At 36.6% G+C, this 23,974-nt stretch overlaps 1 protein-coding gene across 1 annotated transcript; it reads right to left on the bottom strand.

The window, feature by feature from the left end:
* Positions 1–4,678: 4,678 nt before the first annotated feature.
* On the bottom strand, positions 4,679–23,779 carry LOC120423049 (bromodomain-containing protein 4). Its single transcript, XM_039586722.2, has 5 exons — positions 23,371–23,779; positions 12,201–12,349; positions 5,650–5,923; positions 5,142–5,585; positions 4,679–5,027 (listed from the first exon to the last, which is right to left on the bottom strand). The coding sequence occupies exons 1-5, from the start codon at positions 23,386–23,388 to the stop codon at positions 4,848–4,850; spliced, it is 1,065 nt and encodes a 354-aa protein (XP_039442656.1). The 5' UTR covers positions 23,389–23,779; the 3' UTR covers positions 4,679–4,847.
* Between the last annotated feature and the right edge of the window lie 195 nt (positions 23,780–23,974).

Raw genomic sequence — 23,974 nt, 5'->3', positions numbered from 1 at the left:
CCAACGTTCTCTGGTCCAAACTGGCCACTTCGGAACGGGTCACCGGTAACCGGTGGCCACTTGGAGACACTTCGGAATTTGCAAGGAACCATGTCATGTTACATATCATAATTCGTCAAGGTAAAAACTATGACCATTACAAGTGATGCCACCGTCTTCTGGTCCAAACTGACCACTTCGGAACGGGTCACCGGTAACCGGTGGCCACTTGGGGACATTTCGGAATTTACAAGGAACCATGGCATGTGACATATCAAAATTCATCAAATTAAAAACTATGACCATTTTATGTGATAACAACGTTCTCTGGTCCAACCTGGCCACTTCGGAACGGGTCACCGGTAACCGGTGGCCATTTGGGGACACTTCGGAATTTGCAAGGAACCATGTCATGTGACATATCATAATTCGTCAAGTTAAAAACTATGACCATTACAAGTGATGCCAACGTCTTCTGGTCCAAACTAGCCACTTCGGAACGGGTCACCGGTAACCGGTGGCCACTTGGGGACATTTCGGAATTTACAAGGAACCATGGCATGTGACATATCAAAATTCATCAAATTAAAAACTATGACCATTTTATGTGATACCAACGTTCTCTGGTCCAAACTGGCCACTTCGGAACGGGTCACCGGTAACCGGTGGCCATTTGGGGACACTTCGGAATTTGCAAGGAACCATGTCATGTGACATATCATAATTCGTCAAGTTAAAAACTATGACCATTACAAGTGATGCCAACGTCTTCTTTTCCAAACTGGCCACTTCGGAACGGGTCACCGGTAACCGGTGGCCACTTGGGGACATTTCGGAATTTACAAGGAACCATGGCATGTGACATATCAAAATTCATCAAATTAAAAACTATGACCATTTTATGTGATACCAACGTTCTCTGGTCCAAACTGGCCACTTCGGAACGGGTCACCGGTAACCGATGGCCATTTGGGGACACTTCGGAATTTGCAAGGAACCATGTCATGTGACATATCATAATTCGTCAAGTTAAAAACTATGACCATTACAAGTGATGCCAACGTCTTCTTTTCCAAACTGGCCACTTCGGAACGGGTCACCGGTAACCGGTGGCCACTTGGGGACACTTCGGAATTTGCAAGGAACCATGACATGTGACATATCAAAATTCAACAAATTAAAAATTACGACCATTTAATGTAATGTCAACGAACCATGGCCCAAAGTCACGTAGAAGTTGATATATTAAAAAGTACAAAAATACAAAAATACAAAAATACAAAAATACAAAAATACAAAAATACAAAAATACAAAAATACAAAAATACAAAAATACAAAAATACAAAAATACAAAAATACAAAAATACAAAAATACAAAAATACAAAAATACAAAAATACAAAAATACAAAAATACAAAAATACAAAAATACAAAAATACAAAAATACAAAAATACCAAAAAAAAAATACAAAAATACAAAAATACAAGATACAAAAATACAAAAATACAAAAATACAAAAATACAAAAATACAAAAATACAAAAATACAAAAATACAAAAATACAAAAATACAAAAATACAAAAATACAAAAATACAAAAATACAAAAATACAAAAATACAAAAATACAAAAATACAAAATACAAAAATACAAAAATAGAAAAATACAAAAATACAAAAATACAAAAATACAAAATTACAAAAATAACAAAATACAAAAATACAAAAATACAAAAATACAAAAATACAAAAATACAAAAATACAAAAATACAAAAATACAAAAATACAAAAATACAAAAATACAAAAATACAAAAATACAAAAATACAAAAATACAAAAATACAAAAATACAAAAATACAAAAATACAAAAATACAAAAATACAAAAATACAAAAATACAAAAATACAAAAATACAAAAATACAAAAATACAAAAATACAAAAATACAAAAATACAAAAATACAAAAATACAAAAATACAAAAATACAAAAATACAAAAATACAAAAATACAAAAATACAAAAATACAAAAATACAAAAATACAAAAATACAAAAATACAAAAATACAAAAATACTAAAATACTAAAATACTAAAACACAAAAATACAAAAATACAAAAATACAAAAATACAAAAATACAAAAATACAAAAATACAAAAATACAAAAATACAAAAATACAAAAATACAAAAATACAAAAATACAAAAATACAAAAATACAAAAATACAAAAATACAAAAATACAAAAATACAAAAATACAAAAATACAAAAATACAAAATACAAAAATACAAAAATACAAAAATACAAAAATACAAAAATACAAAAATACAAAAATACAAAAATACAAAAATACAAAAATACAAAAATACAAAAATACAAAAATACAAAAATACAAAAATACAAAAATACAAAAATACAAAAATACAAAAATACAAAAATACAAAAATACAAAAATACAAAAATACAAAAATACAAAAATACAAAAATACAAAAATACAAAAATACAAAAATACAAAAATACAAAAATACAAAAATACAAAAATACAAAAATACAAAAATACAAAAATACTAAAATACTAAAATACAAAAATACAAAAATACAAAAATACAAAAATACAAAAATACAAAAATACAAAAATACAAAAATACAAAAATACAAAAATACAAAAATACAAAAATATAAAAATACAAAAATACAAAAATACAAAAATACAAAAATACTAAAATACTAAAATACTAAAATACTAAAATACTAAAATACAAAAATACAAAAATACAAAAATACAAAAATACAAAAATACAAAAATACAAAAATACAAAAATACAAAAATACAAAAATACAAAAATACAAAAATACAAAAATACAAAAATACAAAAATACAAAAATACAAAAATACAAAAATACAAAAATACAAAAATACAAAAATACAAAAATACAAAAATACAAAAATACAAAAATACAAAAATACAAAAATACAAAAATACAAAAAAACAAAAAAACAATTGTTTCTGCATTCAATTTCTTTTAAGACGTGAATTTGTTGAATTTTTTTGAAATTCTTGCATTTCTTGAATGTCTTGAATTTTTGAATTTCTTGAATTTCTTGATTTTTTGAAATTTCTTGAATTTTTTGAATTTTTTAACTTTTTTGAATTTCCTGATTTTTTTAAATTTCTTGAATTTCTTGAATTTTTTAAATTTCTTGAATTTCTTAATTTTTTTTAAATTTCTTGATTTTTTTGAATTTTTTAAATTTCTTAAATTTCTTAAATTTTTTGAATTTCTTGAATTTCTTGAATTTCTTGAATTTCTTGAATTTCTTGAATTTCTTGAATTTCTTGAATTTCTTGAATTTCTTGAATTTCTTGAATTTCTTGAGTTTCTTGAATTTCTTGAATTTCTTGAATTTCTTGAATTTCTTGAATTTCTTGAATTTCTTGAATTTCTTAAATTTCTTAAATTTCTTAAATTTCTTGAATTTCTAAAATTTCTTGAATTTCTTGAATTTCTTGAATTTCTTGAATTTCTTGAATTTCTTGAATTTCTTGAATTTCTTGAATTTCTTGATTTTCTTGAATTTCTTGAATTTCTTGAATTTCTTGAATTTCTTGAATTTCTTGAATTTCTTGAATTTCTTGAATTTCTTGAATTTCTTGAATTTCTTGAATTTCTTGAATTTCTTGAATTTCTTGAATTACTTGATTTACTTGAATTACTTGAATTCAAGTTCTTACTTGAATTATTTGAAAAACTTGGAAAGTACTTGAATTCATCGAAATGCTTAAAATGTTTGAAATACCCCTCCAACCCAACCCCCCACCCTCTCCCTGTGTTGCTATTCTCCCCCCTCCAAAAAAAAAAACACTTGCATGAGTCCTTGTGGGTAATGACCCCTCACAAAACTTACCAGAACCACCCGCCCCGAAGCCGAACGGTCGAAAATCCACTCACAAAACTACAACATTGATTTGTAAATCAAACTTCTTTGATAATTTCTTTGAAAATAAATACACAAACCAATTCAACCAATCAGCTGATCAGCACGTCAAAACTTGTCTGTTTTGTTTCCAAGCGTTACTGGTCGACTTTGAAAAAGTAACGCAACTTATTGTCTTTAAACACGGATCACAGCGCCGTGAACTAGTTCATAACTTTATGAAGTGCATATCATGATTTCATGATTTTTGTACCATGATTTCATGAATTTGTTCACGTTTCCATGAACACGTTTGTTTGCTAAATTCGTGATTTTTTGTTCATGGCTACGGGAACGCTTTTTTTGCGTGTTGTGAAGAGCTTAGTCGTGTCTGATGATAAATACAACCGTCGGCAATTTTTTTAATCAAACCTTGATTATTAAAAAAAATACACGATGTTTTGTTCATCGATTTTTTTCAAGGTACGTTTTCATTATCCACGCTTTTATCATTAGAAAAATTGAAAAAAAGGATCATTTTTCCAGCCATTCCTTAGTTTTAAATTGTTTAAGTATTATTCCGATCTTAAATTACCTGCTACGTAAATTAATCGACCAGTGGACTCACAATTTGAAAGTCTTGATTCAAATAAGATGAACTGTGTAAAAATGGTTCAAGAGTGATATCTTATACGCGTCTTGGTTAACGTTTCTAAATTTTATTTATAAGCAAATATCTGGCTAGTTTCTTTTCATTAATCCTTAAATAAAACTTCAAACTCATGTTTTATTAAAACTAGATTTAATCAGTTCAGTTATTAATCAACGTCTCTAGAATCGACCAATTCTTTCTTCTTCAACAAAGCGAATCTTCCTGCCTGGAAGAAGATCTCCGGATGGCGCAATATCATGGCTTTGTAGTGCAGTTCTCTTTGTCATCATCGCCCTTTTAGTAATACCCGAAGGTAATGTCGTGCAGTGGAGCGGACCCTCCCTGTGGCAGTGCATAATCCTTGGCTAGCTGGTCCAGCACGCTGGTGCTACGACCTTGAGCCGGGCGAGGCTGATAGATGGCAGGTGCAGGGGCAACAGGCCGTGGCTGAGGTGCATAAGCTGGCTGTGGAATAGGCTGTGGGTATAAAAAGCGGAACAAGCAAAGAAAAAAGCATTAACGTTTGGGAACGGGTTGAAAGTAAACCTACTAGGCGAGTTACGAATTGAACTTGAACGAACTGATAATTACATTGGACTTTGGCAGTGGGGCCGGAGCGGCGCCGGCAAAAGCTGGCGCAGAGAATCGAATCTTTGGCTGCGGCGGTGCAGGGGCTGCGTTCGGGAAGGTTTGCGGCCGGGTGTTGTCAAAGTTTGGCTCAGGCCGGGCTGGACCCTGCTTTGGCGAGTAGATCACGTCAACAGGGGCAGCATTCGGGATGGCACCTCCAAAGTGCGAGTTCTGAACGTAGTGGGCCTGCTGAGGCTGTGGCAGCTGCTGGTGTTGATGTTGCTGGACGTATTTGGGCTGCGGTTGAGGCTGCGGCACATGGTGATGCTGCTGGGGCTGCTGGTATTGCTGCGGCTGCTGAGGCTGCTGCTGTTCTTCCTCATAGTCATAGTACTGAGGTTGCGGCTGGGGCTGAGGACGTGGCTGATGAACTTCCTGGTGGCGTGGCTTCGATGGCCGAAGTTTCTGTAAAAGAATCCACCCTTTTAGCACAACCTATGAACAACTACTACAATGACCAATGACTAACCTGTGGTCGCGGAGCAGGAACGTTGTCCTCGTAGTCCAGCAGCGAGTCCTTGCCGGTGGTTTCATCCACCAGCGTCGGTGGGGGAACGGTGATGCCTTCACCTGAGGGCTGGAAGCCGTACTTGTTGGCGCCATACTCGACGACCTTCACCTTTCCGCTCTCGTCAACGTAACCGTACTTGCCCTTGACTTCACCGGTCGCAAGCTTGGTCTCGATCTTGAACGATCCGTCCGCACCCTCGTAGCCGTAGGTGTACGAACCGTCTTCGTTGTGTCTGAAAATTGTTAAAGTAGTTTGAGGTTAGAATCTAAGGTAGAGTTGGTTTTGTTGGTTAATCAAGTGGTTAATGTATATTTCGTAACTGCGACCCCGGCATTTAACGACTCCAACAAACTCTTATTCAAAGCTGTTGAAAGAAAATCGACTACTCTTTTTATTTTTAGGTGCTACATTGAAGGCTTCTGTAGTCTAAGATTCCCAGACGATTGCTTCCAAACAAATGATCCCTTCGGTTTACTCCCAAGAAACGTACTCTCACCAAGTCATCACTTCTTTTCGTTGCGGAAAGTGTTCCACTTTCACATTCCATCTGCAATTTTCTACTGCCAATATCCTTCCCGTTGACTTCCTATCAGGACCGAGAAGGAATTTACTGCTTTTTTTTAACCCTCCAACGCCCATGGTAAGCGCTAGAGCACAAATATTTAAGATCGAATTTCTCGGAGATGTGACAATATTTTCGACTGCTTCTTTCGGTACATGTTTAGGAATCATATTTATAAACTGACATAAGACGAAATTTCATCCACATTTCGTCAGCTGTGTACTATCTTGTGACAACGACCATTTAGTACTTTTCGAGAAAATCGAATTTTAAAGTTTGATGATAAATATTTTCAAAACTATGAATGGCAGAGTCAAACTTTGTGAAGCAATTGGTTCGTATACTATCGCTTAACAAACGCTCCAAGTTTCAACTTATTTGGTTACACCAGTTAAAAGATACAGTAAATTATGTAATCAAAAATCTGAAAAGCACGTGTCACAAGTGTGTTTCGAAAGTAAAATTGTACTACGTGTCACAAGTGTGCACAGAGTTTCCATACAAACTAAAATAGACTTAAATCAATAGTTTACCAGACTTAATCAGTATATTTTCAAAAACAAAAGATTGCATTGCCTTCAGAAAATGTGTATCAACATAAATTTGTGAAAAACAAGAAAATTTTTCCACATTTTCCATCAACATGTATGACGTGTCACAAGTGTGCACGATCATTTTGATGATAAAATGGTCTATGTCACAAGTGTGTATTGCGATATCCGGGAAACGAAAGCGAGTTTCCAAAATCGGGTTAAAGCATCTTGTAGTGTTTGTAAAGTATAGCAAAACGTCATCATTAACTCATTTTCGACAAAAATGGTCTATGTCACAAGATAGCACACAGCTGACGATTTATGAACGACGAGCTAATTTACAGACCAAAACGTAAACAAAAATCGGGTATTTTTAGGAAAACGAATAAACTTGAAATAAACACTATTTTTAACAAGCTGACACAATTGACACATTTCAGAAGGAACAAAAAATGAGTCATTTAGACCCTTTTCAAGATCCCTTGCACATTGAATTTGAAATTTTAACTTGTTTAATTCATTTTACGACAATTCAAAATGGTGCGCCACAGCACCATTGGGCAGTAGGAGAACTGAAATTCTTGAAGGCTGATTTTCCAAAGTGCGTCATATCAATAGTTTTGTAACAAGTAAGTTTAAAACGTTATGAATGTCGAGAACAGAACACTGATAAAGTCTGCAAGTAGTAGACGAAATACGTATCTATCATGATATTAAAAATATATAGCGGAATTAATAGGAACAACTCGTCTCTTTGTATTCATAGTAATGCAATCTGCTAAAACGCTCAACCAAACAACAAGTTTAAAACATTCAGAACTATTAAAAAGTGAGTTGATTGGGTGCAATGAGATCAATAAACTAGTTATAACATTATTTTTTCTATAATTAAGTGATTCGTGGAATTTTATGGAAATATAAGAGAATTATTGACAGAAGTTCCACTAGTTTCAATTTAAAGTTTAGCCATCAATAAAATTAATGAAATGATGTTAGAAATAGTGCCAACTTCCTTCATCCAAATATTTGCTATGAAATCTTCTTTTTGTAAAGATTGAGTTGTTGCTGGTACAGGAAAAAGTTTCTTGTCTTCCTGGTGGAGCACTGGTGTACCACTCCAAATTTAAAATTTAAAGTTAAGCTATTGAGCAATTCTCTGAGATTTCGGTCATTCGATTTTTTCTGTATTTTTTAATCCGGCTGAAACTTTTTTGGTGCCTTCGGTATGCCCAAAGAAGCCATTTTGCATCATTAGTTTGTCCATATAATTTTCCATACAAATTTGGCAGCTGTCCATACAAAAATGATATGTGAAAATTCAAAAATCTGTATCTTTTGAAGGAATTTTTTGATCGATTTGGTGTCTTCGGCAAAGTTGTAGGTATGGATATGGACTACACTGAAAAAAAAATGACACACGGTAAAAAAAAATTTGGTGATTTTTAATTTAACTTTTTGTCACTAAAACTTGATTTGCAAAAAAACACTATTTTTAATTTTTTTTATTTTTTGATATGTTTTAGAGGACATAAAATGCCAACTTTTCAGAAATTTCCAGAATGGGCAAAAAATCTTTGACCGAGTTATGATTTTTTGAATCAATACAGATTTTTTAAAAAAATCGAAATATTGGTCGCAAAAATTTTTCAACTTCATTTTTCGATGTAAAATCGAATTTGCAATCAAAATGTACTTTAGTGAATTTTTGTTAAAGTGCACCGTTTTCAAGTTATAACCAATTTTAGGTAACTTTTTTGAAAATAGTCGCAGTTTTTCATTTTTTAAAATTAGTGCCCATGTTTGCCCATCTTTGAAAAAAATATTTTTGAAAAGCTGAGAAAATTCTCTATATTTTGCTTTATTGAACTTTGTCGATACGACCCATAGTTGCTGAGATATTGCCATGCAAAGGTTAAAAAACAGGAAAATTTATGTTTTCTAAGTCTCACCCAAATAACCCACCATTTTATAATGTCGATATCTCAGCAACTATAGGTCCGATTTACAATGTTAAAACATGAAACATTCGTGAAATTTTCCGATCTTTTCGAAAAAAATATTTTCAAAAATTTAAAATCAAGACTAACATTTCAAATGGGCGTAATATTGAATGTTTGGCCCGTTTGAAATGTTAGTCTTGATTTTAATTTTTTTAAAATATTTTTTTCGAAAAGATCGGAAAATTTCACGAATGTTTCATGTTTTAACATTGTAAATCGGACCTATAGTTGCTGAGATATCGACATTAGAAAATGGTGGGTTGTTTGGGTGAGACTTAGAAAACATAAATTTTCCTGTTTTTTAACCTTTGCATGGCAATATCTCAGCAACTATGGGTCGTATCGACAAAGTTCAATAAAGCAAAATATAGAGAATTTTCTCAGCTTTTCAAAAATATTTTTTTCAAAGATGGGCAAACATGGGCACTAATTTTAAAAAATGAAAAACTGCGACTATTTTCAAAAAAGTTACCTAAAATTGGTTATAACTTGAAAACGGTGCACTTTAACAAAAATTCACTAAAGTACATTTTGATTGCAAATTCGATTTTACATCGAAAAATGAAGTTGAAAAATTTTTGCGACCAATATTTCGATTTTTTTAAAAAATCTGTATTGATTCAAAAAATCATAACTCGGTCAAAGATTTTTTGCCCATTCTGGAAATTTCTGAAAAGTTGGCATTTTATGTCCTCTAAAACATATCAAAAAATAAAAAAAATTAAAAATAGTGTTTTTTTGCAAATCAAGTTTTAGTGACAAAAAGTTAAATTAAAAATCACCAAATTTTTTTTTACCGTGTGTCATTTTTTTTTCAGTGTAGTCCATATCCATACCTACAACTTTGCCGAAGACACCAAATCGATCAAAAAATTCCTTCAAAAGATACAGATTTTTGAATTTTCACATATCATTTTTGTATGGACAGCTGCCAAATTTGTATGGAAAATTATATGGACAAACTAATGATGCAAAATGGCTTCTTTGGGCATACCAAAGGCACCAAAAAAGTTTCAGCCGGATTAAAAAATACAAAAATTAAAATTAAAGAAAAAAGACCGATTCCGTAGAGAACTGCTCTATTTCAGAGATATTGGCCCATAATTTACCCAGTTACTATTTTTAAGACACGTATAATCCACTGGGCTTTAGAGGGTTAAACTCTAGTACAACGACTGTGCCTCATTCATCTCATCGCTATGGTTAAGTTGGATCGTTTTTTCCACAACCTTACCCAACGCAACACTCCCTACGCTGCTATATTGATTGGAAAAATCAATATTATTTATGTTTTACCACCAGATTCCGATCCAGAGCCAAAGAGCATTGTTACGCAGAAACTGTTGGGTTTTGGCCGCGCATTCAAGCTGGAAATTAATGTTGATTGTGCAGTAATAAATAATATTCTTGCTCAAGCAAGGGATGCAGTTGCTCTCTGGAAAATTGGATTCATTGTGGGGAGATGGCATGCTGAACGATTTGTATGTTTTGCTATGTATCTGAATTCGATATGTTTTACTTAACCACATTTCAGTACTTTATCCATCGACCTTACTGTCGAGTAAAATGAATTACTGATTTGTCTGATGGATGATAGAACTCAAATTCCATTTAGATTTTTTTTTCAAGATGGTACAGCTGTACTTCATAAATTTAATGTCTTAAAACTCGTTAAATATTACGTCAGTGCTTTCATGTTTCATAAAATTAATAACTATGTTATTCTTTTGAAAAAATCTAGCGACGAAAAAAGCTTGAAGTTCTGGTATCCTAATATAAATTTCGTAACATTTTAGTGACTGCCTGTGTGACTGAACCGCGCCCTGGATCAACAATCCGTAGGTCGCCAGTTTGAATCCCTGACGCACAAGTTCTAAATATTTAAAAGGCATTCGGCGTGCCATTTCTTAAAGAGATATAGGTATTCAGTAAACTGTGTATTTTAGAATGTGTACTTCCGGGTACTACCAACTCTCATTTTTTTAGTATTTAAATGTCGCTTAAAAACTGAGTTATTTATATAATCACAATATCAGGGCTTCAAAGGCGGTATAGGAAGAGTTGACACTTTTCGAGGATCTGGGGTCGGAGTTGACAGTTCATAAGCCAGAGTGAAAGTCGCTGAAAAGATAACAAACTCTGCAGCCCAAGGCGTCATCAATAAAGTATGTCACGCTCTAGGGGGGGAGGGGGGTTTGAGCAAATGTGACATTGCATGTTATAAGTATAGGAAAAGCTTGACAAAGGGAAGGGGGAGGGGGTAAATTTTAGCTGATTTTAGCGTGACGTACTTTATTGATGAAGCCCTAGTTAAACTTGTTTTGTTAAATGAATGTATAGAAAGACACCGAAAACTATAACATAGTTGAATATGGTTTACTATGTACATGAAACGAGGTATATTTTATTGAAGCTTTACAATGTTCTACATATTGACTGCATAGTGACTAAATGTTAAGATCCGTTAAATATCTAGAACTTCTTAAACAGTTTCTTTCCACCAAGCAAAGCTGATCCCGTTGGACCACTGCCAACACTTCCTCCTCCCACTCCAGATCCACCGTTCTGAATTCGACCTTGCTGCTGTAGCTGCTGCTCCTTTTGTTGCTGTTTCTGTACAAAGTTGCCATCTGCGGCAAAGTTCAGTGCTTTTGGGTTATATTTCGAGCGAGTCTTTTCCGCTGAACGCAACTTGCAGTTATTCCGAGCCGCGGTAAAGCATCGCTTCCGGTAGTATTCTCCACGTTCACTACTACTTCTCACGGCAGCGGAAGTTCATAAAGATGGCAACCGGAGGATCGACCGACCGGAAACACCGGACCAAGAAAAGATGGAGAAGAAAAACGGAAACGAATTTAGTGGAAGGCGGATAAATCTCCGGCTAGGCGGCCAGGCAGAACCGATTAGTTTCATGGAACATGCAATGTGCAATTGATATCATCATATCAGATTCTGTTGAGGATAAGGCAGGAGGAGGAGGAGAAGTGTCGGCTCAAGCGGGAAACACCATGCAATGCGTTGGTTAAGTGGACCTGAAATATTAGGATTATGATAACAAGAAGTATACGTAAAGCAGATTGCATTATTGTTTACCCCACAAAAACATGTATTGATGTAGATCAAACACTCTAAGAATAGCCCATCACAGTTCAGATAAAGTCTTCAAATGAAGATTATGAATTTCGTAATATCTTTGCATTTAAATCGCAAATAAACATGACAAATTACTTTAAAATCCTTCTAACTGGTTACGAGACACGTAAAATTAATAAGCCCTCCACGAGAAACCAAGCACAATTAGTCACGTTAAGTGGCAAAGTGTCGGGTTAGGATTCCCTCCTCTTCCCCCCACAGAGTTCCAATGCCATCAATCGCTAGAGTATCATGCCGTGGTCATGGGTATCAATTAATTACCTGTTGATCTGCTTGAGGATTGGAATGGGGGTGGGTTTGGTTTCTACCGCGTTGGTGCCGATCCTGAGTGGGGCAGGCCGGTGATACTCCTGCTGCTGCTGGTAGTCCTGCTGGGCCAACACGACACCTATCCAGCATGCCACGGAGAGCTGGTTGAGGGAGAGAAAATGAGGTGGAAAATTTAAATTACGTTCTCGTACACAGGCAGGTGTAATGCACACATACAGTTGCTCGAAAGGATGCGCCCAGTAATTTGTGTGGTGGTGGTTACAGGTGGTGCATCATGGAGTATTTAGAGGCTTCGATATAATCAATATTAATATTAATTGAATTGGTGTAAATTTATTCCCTAACCTACACAAATCATAAAATGTTGCACGTGCTGTTTAGCCTGTATCCAGAACACCTGAGTAAAATAGGTAAACATGTGCTTGTCAGGGATATTATTATAATAACTTTTTCTAGTTGATACTAAACACCAGTGGGTCTCGTGGCGCAGGGGTATCGGCTTCGGCTGCCGATCCCGATGATGCTATGAGACGCGGGTTATCCACTGAGCTTCTATCGGATGGTGAAGTAAAACGTCGGTCCCGGTTTCTCCTCGTCAGAGGCGCTGGAGCAGAAATCCCACGTTAGAGGAAGGCCATGCCCCGGGGGGCGTAGTGCCAATAGTTTCGTTTTCGTTTACTAAACACCTGTTATGGGTGTCCCAGGCATCTGTGGAGATACAATGTCCAAGACCGTACCGGAGCACTGACGCTTCTAAGCATGATTGCTCGCGATTTGGCTCAAAATTGGCACAGATACATATTTTTGTCGAGCAGTGCGTGGCCGAATGGTTACGCTGTCCGCTTTGTAAGCGGATGATTCTGGGTTCGATTCCCATCTGCTGCAACCTTCCATCGGATGGGGAAGTAAAATGTCGGTCCCGGCCTTGGTTGTTAGGCCGTTAAGTCATTCCAGGTGTAGGAGTCGTCTCCATGCCATAAGTACAAACAACACACCAAACCAAGCCTACTCCGGTGGAATCGCTGGCGGCGGTTGGACTCGCAATCCAAAGGTCGTCAGTTCAAACACTGGGGTGGAAGGTTCCTTGGAGTAGAAAGAGGTTTGGGTGCTCTCCCCATTCAAGCCTTCGGACTCCTTGGTTCGAGCAGAAACTTGCAATAGAGACCACAAAAGACCCGGGGGTCGTTAATGTGGATGGTTTGATTTGATTGACATATTTTTGTCTATGGAATCGAGCCAAGGGTGTCCCTATTATTCATTTATATATTTCTATAAAAATCTTAAACTTGGACAATTTTGGCGAGAACTCACCAGGCACGTGTTACTCAAATGAACTTAGAACTAAAACGTTACTTAATCCACCTTAAGGTGGTTGGTGCCTTCCTCACATTTATATTGTATATTGTTGTGAATACAATGTTCTAGAGGACCTATAAACATATGAAACACATTAAAAAAAAAATTTCAATACGGTCCTAAAGCCCTATGTAAATTTGTATGTACAACGGTAAAAAACACGATTAAAAACCATTTGTGATCACTTTTTTTCATTTTTATACAAAACTATGGTCCCCTTGGAACGAGACCTTTTCTGTGAAGAAGAACCGCGAAGTTAATTTTTCAAAATTGATCCATAAATTTATTGTAAATCCTTTTCGGTTGTACGTAGGGTAATTGTACTCAGAAAAATATGCTTTATCGTTGTGAACAATAATATCGCAAATTTAAGCTTTTTTTGTAATTAACAAAATTACTATACACCCTGCAATTAAAGGTCAATATATTACCCATCCTACGACGATTCACATGATAGATCCAGACATCATTTCCAATGAAATGAAATAATCAATCTCTAATAGGGTCCTTAAGCCCTGTGTAAATTTTTATGTACAACGTTTGAAAACACGCTTAAAAACCATTTCTGATCACTTTTTTTTTATTTTAATGGTAAAAAAAGTTGACGAGACAACATTTTTTTGATGGATTGACTATGGTCCCCTTGGTAAAGGCTGTCAAGTAAGACCTTTTCTGTCAAGAAGGACCGCGAGGTTAATTTTTCAAAATTGATTTGAATATCCATTTTAAACTCTTTGTTGTCATACAAAGGGTCATTGTACGAAGAAAAATAAGCTTTATCGCTGGAAACAATAATATCAGCAATCTAAGCTTCATTTTAGGACCCAATTGAAATGGTCTTTCAAAAAACTTTTTAAAAATATATAAAAAGATGGGTTTTCTTACAAGAGCCACCCTTTTAACAATCTTTCGGAATTTTAACCAAAATCTTTTTTTCGGCATACATTTTTAAGTACAGTACTTTCTAAACTTCATATTAACTAGGGTTTATGCAGGGCCCCGGCGATGGCCTGATATGAGCTACCGAACAACATTGGCAATATGGCGTCGTTTGTTTACAAACATGAGATTGTTTGTGGACGAACCGAAAAATCTACTTTTTTGTAAAAAATTCTATAACCATAACATTAAGTTTTACAAAACAGACAAAATTTCGTTAAATTGTAAACCAGAATTTGTTTAATTATTATTTTTCAATTTAAACCTCTTTTATTGCGATTCTGATCAAGATTGCACATCAAATCATTGTGCCATTAGTGTATCTTTAGTTTTCACATCGATTCGCTGTAGATTCGTGTTTAAATTTTGAAATTTAGCATAAATTAAAATAAGTTGCAAAATTGCAAACTTCAGCCGTGTGCAATAATTTCCACATCACCCATGCGGGAAACCGATAATGGGGTAATTCATGCGTTCCAAACTGTCAAAATTCCAAAACGTCATTGCCAATCTTCGGTTCGCTGCTTTTGTTCGTGTTTGAAGTTTCGGGCCGAGACTCTGGGTTTATGAGACCCTAAGACCAATCGAATGAGACCAAAACGGTCGAAATCGGTTCAGCCACTCCGGAGATAGAATTTGATTCTTAGTCGATATGTATACGTGAAGGTGGGTCTAGGAAATCGAACTAAGGAGTTAATTTTTCGAGTAATTGTATAGCGTTTTTGAGTAAGGTGAGGAAAGCAGAAAGAACTTGCGTGTTTTTTCGGTTATATAATCATTTCTTTTTCCATTCGTATTGTCCTTGACTACTTTAGTTATGTGTATTTATTTAATAATCTTAAATACTAAATGTCACCACCAAACGATCATCAAGGCCAGAGGACGCAGGTGCGTTTCACTGTAAAAAAATGACTCCGAAAGCGTGTTCCAGATGCAGTACTCCAGCCTTTTCGGAACACGCTTAACATTGTGGTTAGGTTGAACATTAAACCTTGACGTTGCTGAATCGACAAACGGAAGGTTTGTCGAAAACGTCTCCACGTTCGTTGCCGCGGTCGTATAGACATACTCGACTATTGATAAATTTTGAAATATCCTACCGACTTCAGGACCGTCAGTCGGATCAGCTCCTCCGAGTCCCTCTCGACGGACCCCGAATTGGAGGCGATCGGGAAGATTAGCTCAGCAAGTCATGGAAGATTTGTCCGGAGATCACGGTGTTGACCACCATTTGATTCGAGAATATCGCACACAGGGTCGATTCGTGGGTTGTCGTACTTGGAGTGGCATATCGGATAACCTAGCAGGTGCAAATAAAGATTTAGTTGGGAGGGAAAAGAATTGGGGCAAATACGCATCACCTGCTAACCGCTCGCCGACGACAGTCAATTTCGACGGGAGAACTCGTGCTCGGCGGGGATGTTGATGCTGTTCAATCCGAAATATTCACCGGCTTTTGGGTACATAGATGCAGGGATTTCAATATCCTCTTTTTTCCACTCGTTGAACAGTTTTTGCAGCGCGTACGAGGCCGACGAGGCCAGATGCAGCCGACGTCGACAGCCGCATCACGTAAACAATCTTTGATTTTGACATTTCAAAATTAAGCGTTGCCAGTTCAGCAGAGAAAGTGCTGTGACAGTTCCGCGCGAAAATTGAGTGCGTGCATCCAGTACCATCGCGCACCCAATTTCACCCTGAACACAAACCTTTCGTGCAAAAACCGTGTGGAAATTTTAACACCTTGATATTATGAGTAGTGTATTTCCCTAAAAAATCGTGTAATTCTTTGTCAGGGCAAAATTGTTCAGCAACATAATTAATACAGACTTTTTCCAGAAGATATGCAGACTCTCACTTGAAGCAATGTGGCAACCGGGCGATACGCATGCTGAGCGCCTCTCGCGCGTAGGCAAAAAGATCCGGACTTTGAGGTTATGCAATAATCACCCTTTTTTGTATCTACAAAAAAACTTTTTTATGGCATAACTTTAAAAGTACTTCACTAAACAGAATAAAATTTAATAGGGTCTTAGGGGACCCCAAAACGAACAGAATAAGGCGGATCCGGCCAAAATTGGTTCCGCCAGTTCTGAGATAATCGTGTGGAAAAAAATCATGTCTACACACATCCCCACAGACATTTGTTCAGAATTTGATTCTGAGTCGATAGGTATACGTGAAGGTATATCTAGGAGGTGTATTTAAGAAGTTCATTTTTCGAGTGATTTGCCTCAGTAAGGTGAGGAAGGCAAAACTAAAACATTCGTCTTAGGCGTCATCCATAAAGTATGTCACGCTCTATAGGAAAAGCTTGACAAAGGGTTGGAGGGGGGGGTAAATTTTGCCTGATTTTAGCGTGACGTACTTTATGGATGAAGGCTGATAAAAACTTGGACTTTCGCTGGACAAACTTACATCAAAAACATTGGACACTTTATTGAAGCGATTTCTCCCATATAAACTTCAACGCTCAAGAGCGAACCTTAAACTTTAGGTTTAGGAGTAGGCTCAAAATTGGCCTTATTATTACTTCATGAAGCCAGGCTCTGTCTTAACCACACTAGTTTTTCATACAAACTTCTGAAAAATGCTACTCAGCTACTTAAATATTATTATTTTTTGAGGTGTTTCCTGATCTTTCACCCTGCGATTTAACATAACTTGTCCCCGGATTTGAAAGAAATAAATAAAACAGGCGACCCTCATAATCCAGCATCCTGGAAACTTTTCATACCAAATGTTAGAATTGATAGTAATAGTTCACATTGCTGTTAAATTATATGCTCTTAAAAATAATCGGAACAACCAGATGCTCTAATGATTGGTTTCGAACTAATTAATTCTAAACCACGCAATAAGTCATATGGCGAAAGAGAAACAAGTGTCTTTCGTAGCGAATAATTTATTATGTGCGTCGTGTACAAGTTCAGTAAAAAGTACAGATTAGTACTCTTCAGCACCATCTGTAGAACTGCTGACATGACCAGATATAAAAAACGACCAACTGCTAGTGGCGGTAAAATCGTGATTTTGTGATTCCCTAATAGAGTGACGGTAAAAAATGGCAAAGTAGTTGTCAGCTAGTCAATCGATCATTGAACGAATTGCCATTGGAAAGAAGTCACGAAAATCTGTGGCAATTCGTGCCATCGTGATACGGCGGTGGTTGAAATTTTGCGCTCTTTTTGTGAAATAGAGACATAAATCACACCAGCACAGCTCCGACCGATAGTCGGAATCATAAATTTCCAACTGTCACATTGGGTTTTCCGGAAAGCACTTTGAGGGCAAAAAAGAGCTCGAAACAAATGCAATATTCATTGAATGCATATAACAATTCAAAAGTAATATCGGACCCGAGCCGTTTCTTCAATCAAAATGAGAACTGTGACAAACGAGGAGCGGCATCTGCCGGCAATCAAACCAAACGTTGTGGGAAAAAGCTTGTCCCAGCTTATGACTAACAACCGTGAAAACTCAACGATCCAACCAGCTCTGGTTTGGTCCTTCCGCTTTTCCTGTGGTTGGTTGGATGCTGGCTTGATTTGAGAGAGAGAGGAAACAACTAAAAAAACAAAAGGAAAGTCCTTGCACTGACGACAATTTTCCGCTATTTTGTGCATTCAACTTTTTGCATAATTGTTTGATGTGGAAAAATATATATTTGCTTACGAAGAAATAAACTTGTGCAAATATTACGCATATGTTAGAGAAAAGAAGGAAAGCACTAGCCTTCAAAGTAGTTTCAAAACCATTGCATTTTTTTAAAGTTCATTAAATTCTTAAAAATGCTTTATTTCATTCCTTGAGAAACAAATCAACGCAAAGGAATTCGTTTAACTAAACTGAAGCTGAAACTAACCTAATATCGAGTCACAAATTAGTTCCCAAATGCTGGTCCTGTTATCCTTTTAAGTAAAAGCCCAAGCAGAACCAACCAGCCCTTCCCAGTTCCCACTCTGAAATATTCATTTAACGCTTGACTTTCCCTCTGATTCAGTTTCGTACATTTCACTTAATCCGATTAATCTCACTGCTGCAAGGACAACATACCCAGTAACGCAACGCCTGAATGTTGGCCACCAGTTCCGGTTAGTAAGGGAAAATAAAATATATTCACTTTGGTTGGAGTCCGGATTTCCCGGCTTCTTCACTCTTTGTGAGGGAAAATCATGTCCGCAATTCTCGTTTAGTGCGGCGAACGAATTCAACACAATTATGTTTTTTTTTTTGCCACAGCAATCGGTCCAACTCTGCTATGGCACTGGCCTGGATCGGTGGTAAATGAGCATCGGGAGCGCGGTTCCTATGAAGAAATTTTTGTTTGTGGCCAAACCAGGCATATCGCCAAATCGTGGGAAAAAATAGTCTCTTGAAATTTCGGGTAAGAAAACTGAGGATCAATGCCAATTCAGTACGCTTAAATACACCCAAACAATGAAAACATAACGTGAATCATTTCGAACGCAAACTTTTATTGTATCTCGGAACACAAAAGCAACAGCGATGTTGGGAACAGTGCTGTTGCATTGAGTTAGCTGGTACTCACATTTGAACGAAGAAGTCTTCAATTTGGGTGTATAAAACCAACGAAACCGAGGGTTGAAAACAAACATTCCGTAGAATTTAACTTTTTGCCAACACGTGGAGATCGAAATCTCCTTTGTCAGGCGCTGACTGTTGGATGGTTTGCTAGCTCAAAGAGTCATCCTTCCAATGTTTTCATTGCCAAAACCATGGCTTATATAACTTTTTCACTTTGCTTAACTTGATCTATTTGCTGCTGGAGCACATACAGATGACAGGAAAGAGGGAGAACAAACGTTTTAACATCACAGGTCAAATTTGTCTGTTTGCCAAAATATTGTACAATAGAGCCCAGGTGTGTATCTACAAGGGCTGCCTGCTGTGGGAACGATGCTGCCCGAAACATCTGTACCTTTACACAGAATGTTTGATTGACGAAGATGGGGGCAATATGTGTGTTTTGTTAGATAGTAGCTATAGCTATTAGGATGTAACAAAAATGACTTTTTGGCTGACGTAACGTTGGGCGTAACAGGAGCTGGCGCTTTGCATTTGAATTTTGAGTGGGATTTAACCCGTAAAAAACATTTTTTCAAAAATATCACTCTTTGAGGCATTTTGGCCACTGAAGCGTTTATTTGCATTTGGCATGTTGGCCAGATCCTTGCGCATCTTTTGGTATATATAACATTGAAATTTGGAGCACCCTGGAGCTCGGTACAGACCTTCAAAGTTTGTCATTTTTTCGAAAAATTGACCCCAGCAAAATCAAATGGCATCTAGGGCGTCGCAAGGCACGACATATCATATCATTTTTGCCGGGGCCGATTTTTCGAAAAAAAAATGCCAAACTTTGAAGGTCTGTACCGAGCTCCAGGCTTCAATGTTATATATACCAAAAGATGCGCAAGGATCTGGCCTATACGCAAAATGCAAATAAACGCTTCAGTGGCCAAAATGCCTCAAAAAGTGAAATTTTAGAAAAAATCTTGTTTTACGGGTTAAATCCCATTTAAAATTCAAATGCAAAGCGCCAGCTCCTGTTACGTCCAATCAAGCTCATATTTTGAATTTGGGCTTAGTATGCCCACCGGAACAAACCCTTGAATGTCCAAAAAGTATTTTTTGTTGCACTCTAATAGCTATACATAAAGAAAATTTTTTAATCATTCTTTAAATTTGCAAAAAAAAATTGTAAAATGTTACTCTATTGCACCTTTGACTTTTTTGTGAATTACTTAAGAAAGTTTATCAATGACATGAGTTTTGCAAAAATAAACTAGTAAAAAAATTACCTTCGATGTACCAAACATGTGAAGGAAAGTGAGAAGTAGAATAGTTGACTTAGTTCCCACTTAAATTTTCCTTATAAGATTTGATTTACCAAAGTCTATATTCTCAGAAGTTTAGTTGAGCGGCAAAAAACAATTCAAATCACAGAACTCAATCATATTAATTTTAAATATTTCTCTTTTTCTGGAATCTTTTTCAATTCATCGTAGTAAAAAAACGAAGTTGGCTTTATAGCTGTCGGCCACCATTGCATTGATCATCGTAGTAAGGGTTTGATATTTTTGTGTTGAATGAAAACAAAATCAAATACCGCCACCACCCAGTAAACTCAACCGAAATTCTGAAACGGAATTCAATTCGAATCGTTTACGTATTCCGTTTCAAACGCAACAACCGATTCCGTGTACGTTTCAGAATTCCGATTGAGTTGACTGGGCAGGGGTGACACTGGGTCTGGGGGTGAGATTGGGTCTTACAAAAATGCTGAAATTTATATGGCCCAATCTCATCCCACCGACACAATGGCACCCCTGATGACGGTACCTTGTATGAATTTGGTTTCACCGATAATATAAATTAATTTGATATGTTTTTCATGCAAAGATAATTGATGAGCAGAAAAATTCAATACTCTCACTCTAAAAACATGGCGGTAGCTTGCACAGCATTCAATGAAAGAACTTCGCCAGTGCACATTGAAGACTTATATTTTATTCATGTCTCCGGTAATGAGATTTGCGTATGAAACAGAATAGTGGTAGGTTGTAGACATGCTTACACACTGAGTGAGGGAATATTATGGAAATATTGTGGTTTTGGGTGAAAACATGTAAATTAATCAATCAATCAAAGTGTAATAAAAAAAAACTTTAAAATTGTTTCTCTAACTTATCTCCTGTCAAAACTTTGCCAACAAAAATGCACGGTTACAGTGTACCCTGCCAAAACATCATAAACATCTAAAGATAACTTACTCTGGTCGCGCTCAACTCTTGCACCCCGGTGTCCTTCGCCGGATTCCAGTTTCAAGCTCAATTTAGTGCAGCTACAAAGCTTTAGTTAAGAGCACCAAATCAAAAGTCAAATGTAGCAGTCACTGATGCTAGACTCACTTTGCGGTATCTATCGTTGGCAGAAATCTTATTAAAGTATCCCAACACTGAAAGTCTCCACCCGGTTCTCCCACTCCCTCTTGCATTGCTGTGAGCTTGTGGCAATACGATTTTCCCACCGCTTTAACCCAGAGCGAGCCTTCAGCTGCACGTGACGCACAAAAAAAAGTTCCAGCATAGCATTAGAGAATCTTTTCCCATAAAGTGTAATTGCCTGGCACACATGTGTGAACTTGGAAGCACTTTGTATGTTATTGTTTTAACTAAAGGGATGTGGTTTCATTAGTTTCACTTCATTTGTGAATGTAATATCAAACAAATCTGAACTGTTTAAAAAAGGTTTCTAATAAATTGGAGAAAATGGCAATTATAAATTTAATTTGATTTCACAAATCCCCTAGATACAAAATCCAAAGACAAAGACTTTCATCGAAAATAAAACTTGTAATTCGGTGTAATTCGTTTTTAAGCCATGCAGGACGTTTAATTTCAAATTTTTAATCAAAAGAGAAACATTTATGTTCATATAGTGATGTTCATAAAATAATGATAAGATCACAGAATGTTAAAAAACTACAATGGCGTCATCCATAGAGTATGTCACGCTCTAGGGGGGGAGGGGGGTCTAAGCAAGTGTGACATTGCATGTTATAAGTATAGGAAAAGCGTGACAAAGGAGGGGGAGGGGGAGGTAAATTTTGGCCGATTTTAGCGTGACGTACTTTATGGATGAAGCCAATGTATTTGTAGTATATTTGTGAATTTCCAGATATTTTGCTACTGATTAATAGAAGCATAACTGTAATGATACATTAAGCATTTTGTTATCCTTTTTTTGCATTTTTTGAGAATTGTGTTTGAAATTATCAATAAAGCTTTTTTTTATTTATATAAACTTTTATTTAATAAAGGTTCAATATTGGAGGGTTCATTTTCAAAACACAAAATCATAACTAACCACACAATATCTTTAAAAATATATATTGTATTGTTGAGAACATAATTTTGTATTGATACAACGATAAAATGATTCATTGCACGGACTCAATATGATTTTGCGGTTATGCTATTTCTATTTATAATAACTCACCTCACACAAACACAAAATAATATTAGAAATCAATATTTCGTTTATCACTCTCTGCGTTGAGAATAACACCATTATTATGAAAATATAAAAAGCAAAGCAATCCACTTTAACGACCCCCGGATCTTGTGTGGTCTCTGTTGCAAGTTTCTGCTCATTTCTAGGCGTCCGAATTTTGCGAAGTTTACGCAAATGGACCGACGTTTTACTTCCCCATCCGATAGAAGGCCAGGAGGATAAGGCGGGAATCGAACCCGCGCCCCATAGCAACTTAGGGATCGGCAGCCGAAGCCGCTAACCACCGTGCCACGAGGCCCTTCCCTTATGGAAATATAATGTAATCTAATCTATAAAGTCCTTCGTTTCTCAAATGAATCTGGTTCACATTATCAACCAGTGCCGGTGAAGGTAATCCATCTAACTAAACAGCAACCACCCTCAAGCAATACACGTGCCCCACAATAGAGGCAATCGAACCAAATGAAGGTTCTAACCAAAAGTGAAAGTTGAAAAACAACCTGGACAGCAACACACTTGAGTCGGTTCCAAAGTCCATCTGCAAAAAACAGAACTTGGACTAGTTCACTCGATTCCTACACCACTGGTGACAATCCCGTCACATTGCACAATCCCCCTTTGGGTAAAAACGTTAGAATGGTTGATGGGATAGGCAGTAGCCTTTCCATTAGAGTGATTAAATTACTTTCAAGGCCACTATAGTCTGCCTAGTAATAGTCTTTCAACGCTGCAAGGCACATGCACACTTGTCCTAATTCTATTCAAATCTTGTTAAGGTATCTCTTTGACGTTGATGATGATGATGCATTTTTTCTATCCAACATACCAATTTGAATCCAATCATGATTGCTTCACACACTATTTGCTTCTTTCTTCTCAAACTGCCACTGATCGACTGCTGTCTGCTGCTTTAGCCGCCACAAGTAATCCAATGGTAGTGGCTGAACGACTCCGAACTACGACTAGCACTGCACTTGGCTGAGCCAGGTTCTACCAGCCACTTCAATTTCGCAAACTGCCCCCCAAACTAAACTATTCTCCCACGGGGGACACGACAATCACTTTCGTTCCACCTCTCCACCAACGACTACTCTCAATGCGGGAGTGAAAAAGGGAAGGGAGTCCTGTTTTGGGGCGCACACGCTCCCGAAACGATACTATGATCAACGACTTTTACGACAACGACGACACATACGACGATCTCGGAGTTACACGTTACTGAGCATAGCTCTACCCCGCTCCAAAGCTTTTATACGGCGACCACTTGAAACCCTGTGAGCCGCCACCCTGTGCCACCCCCCTGGCGTAGGTTGCCCGAAGGGGTTGGTGTTCTACCAACGAGCCCCCGCTCTTTCCTTCCTCACCTCAACTCCGCCGATCTTTGACGACCACCCCTAGTAGTCTAGAAGTATTATGGCTGCCAGAGTGAG

Source organism: Culex pipiens, chromosome 1 (assembly GCF_016801865.2).
Source record: "Culex pipiens pallens isolate TS chromosome 1, TS_CPP_V2, whole genome shotgun sequence".
Classification (NCBI taxonomy): domain Eukaryota; kingdom Metazoa; phylum Arthropoda; class Insecta; order Diptera; family Culicidae; genus Culex; species Culex pipiens.
The sequence above is the reverse complement of the archived record's forward strand: the minus strand, read 5'-3'. Positions and strand labels throughout refer to the sequence as shown.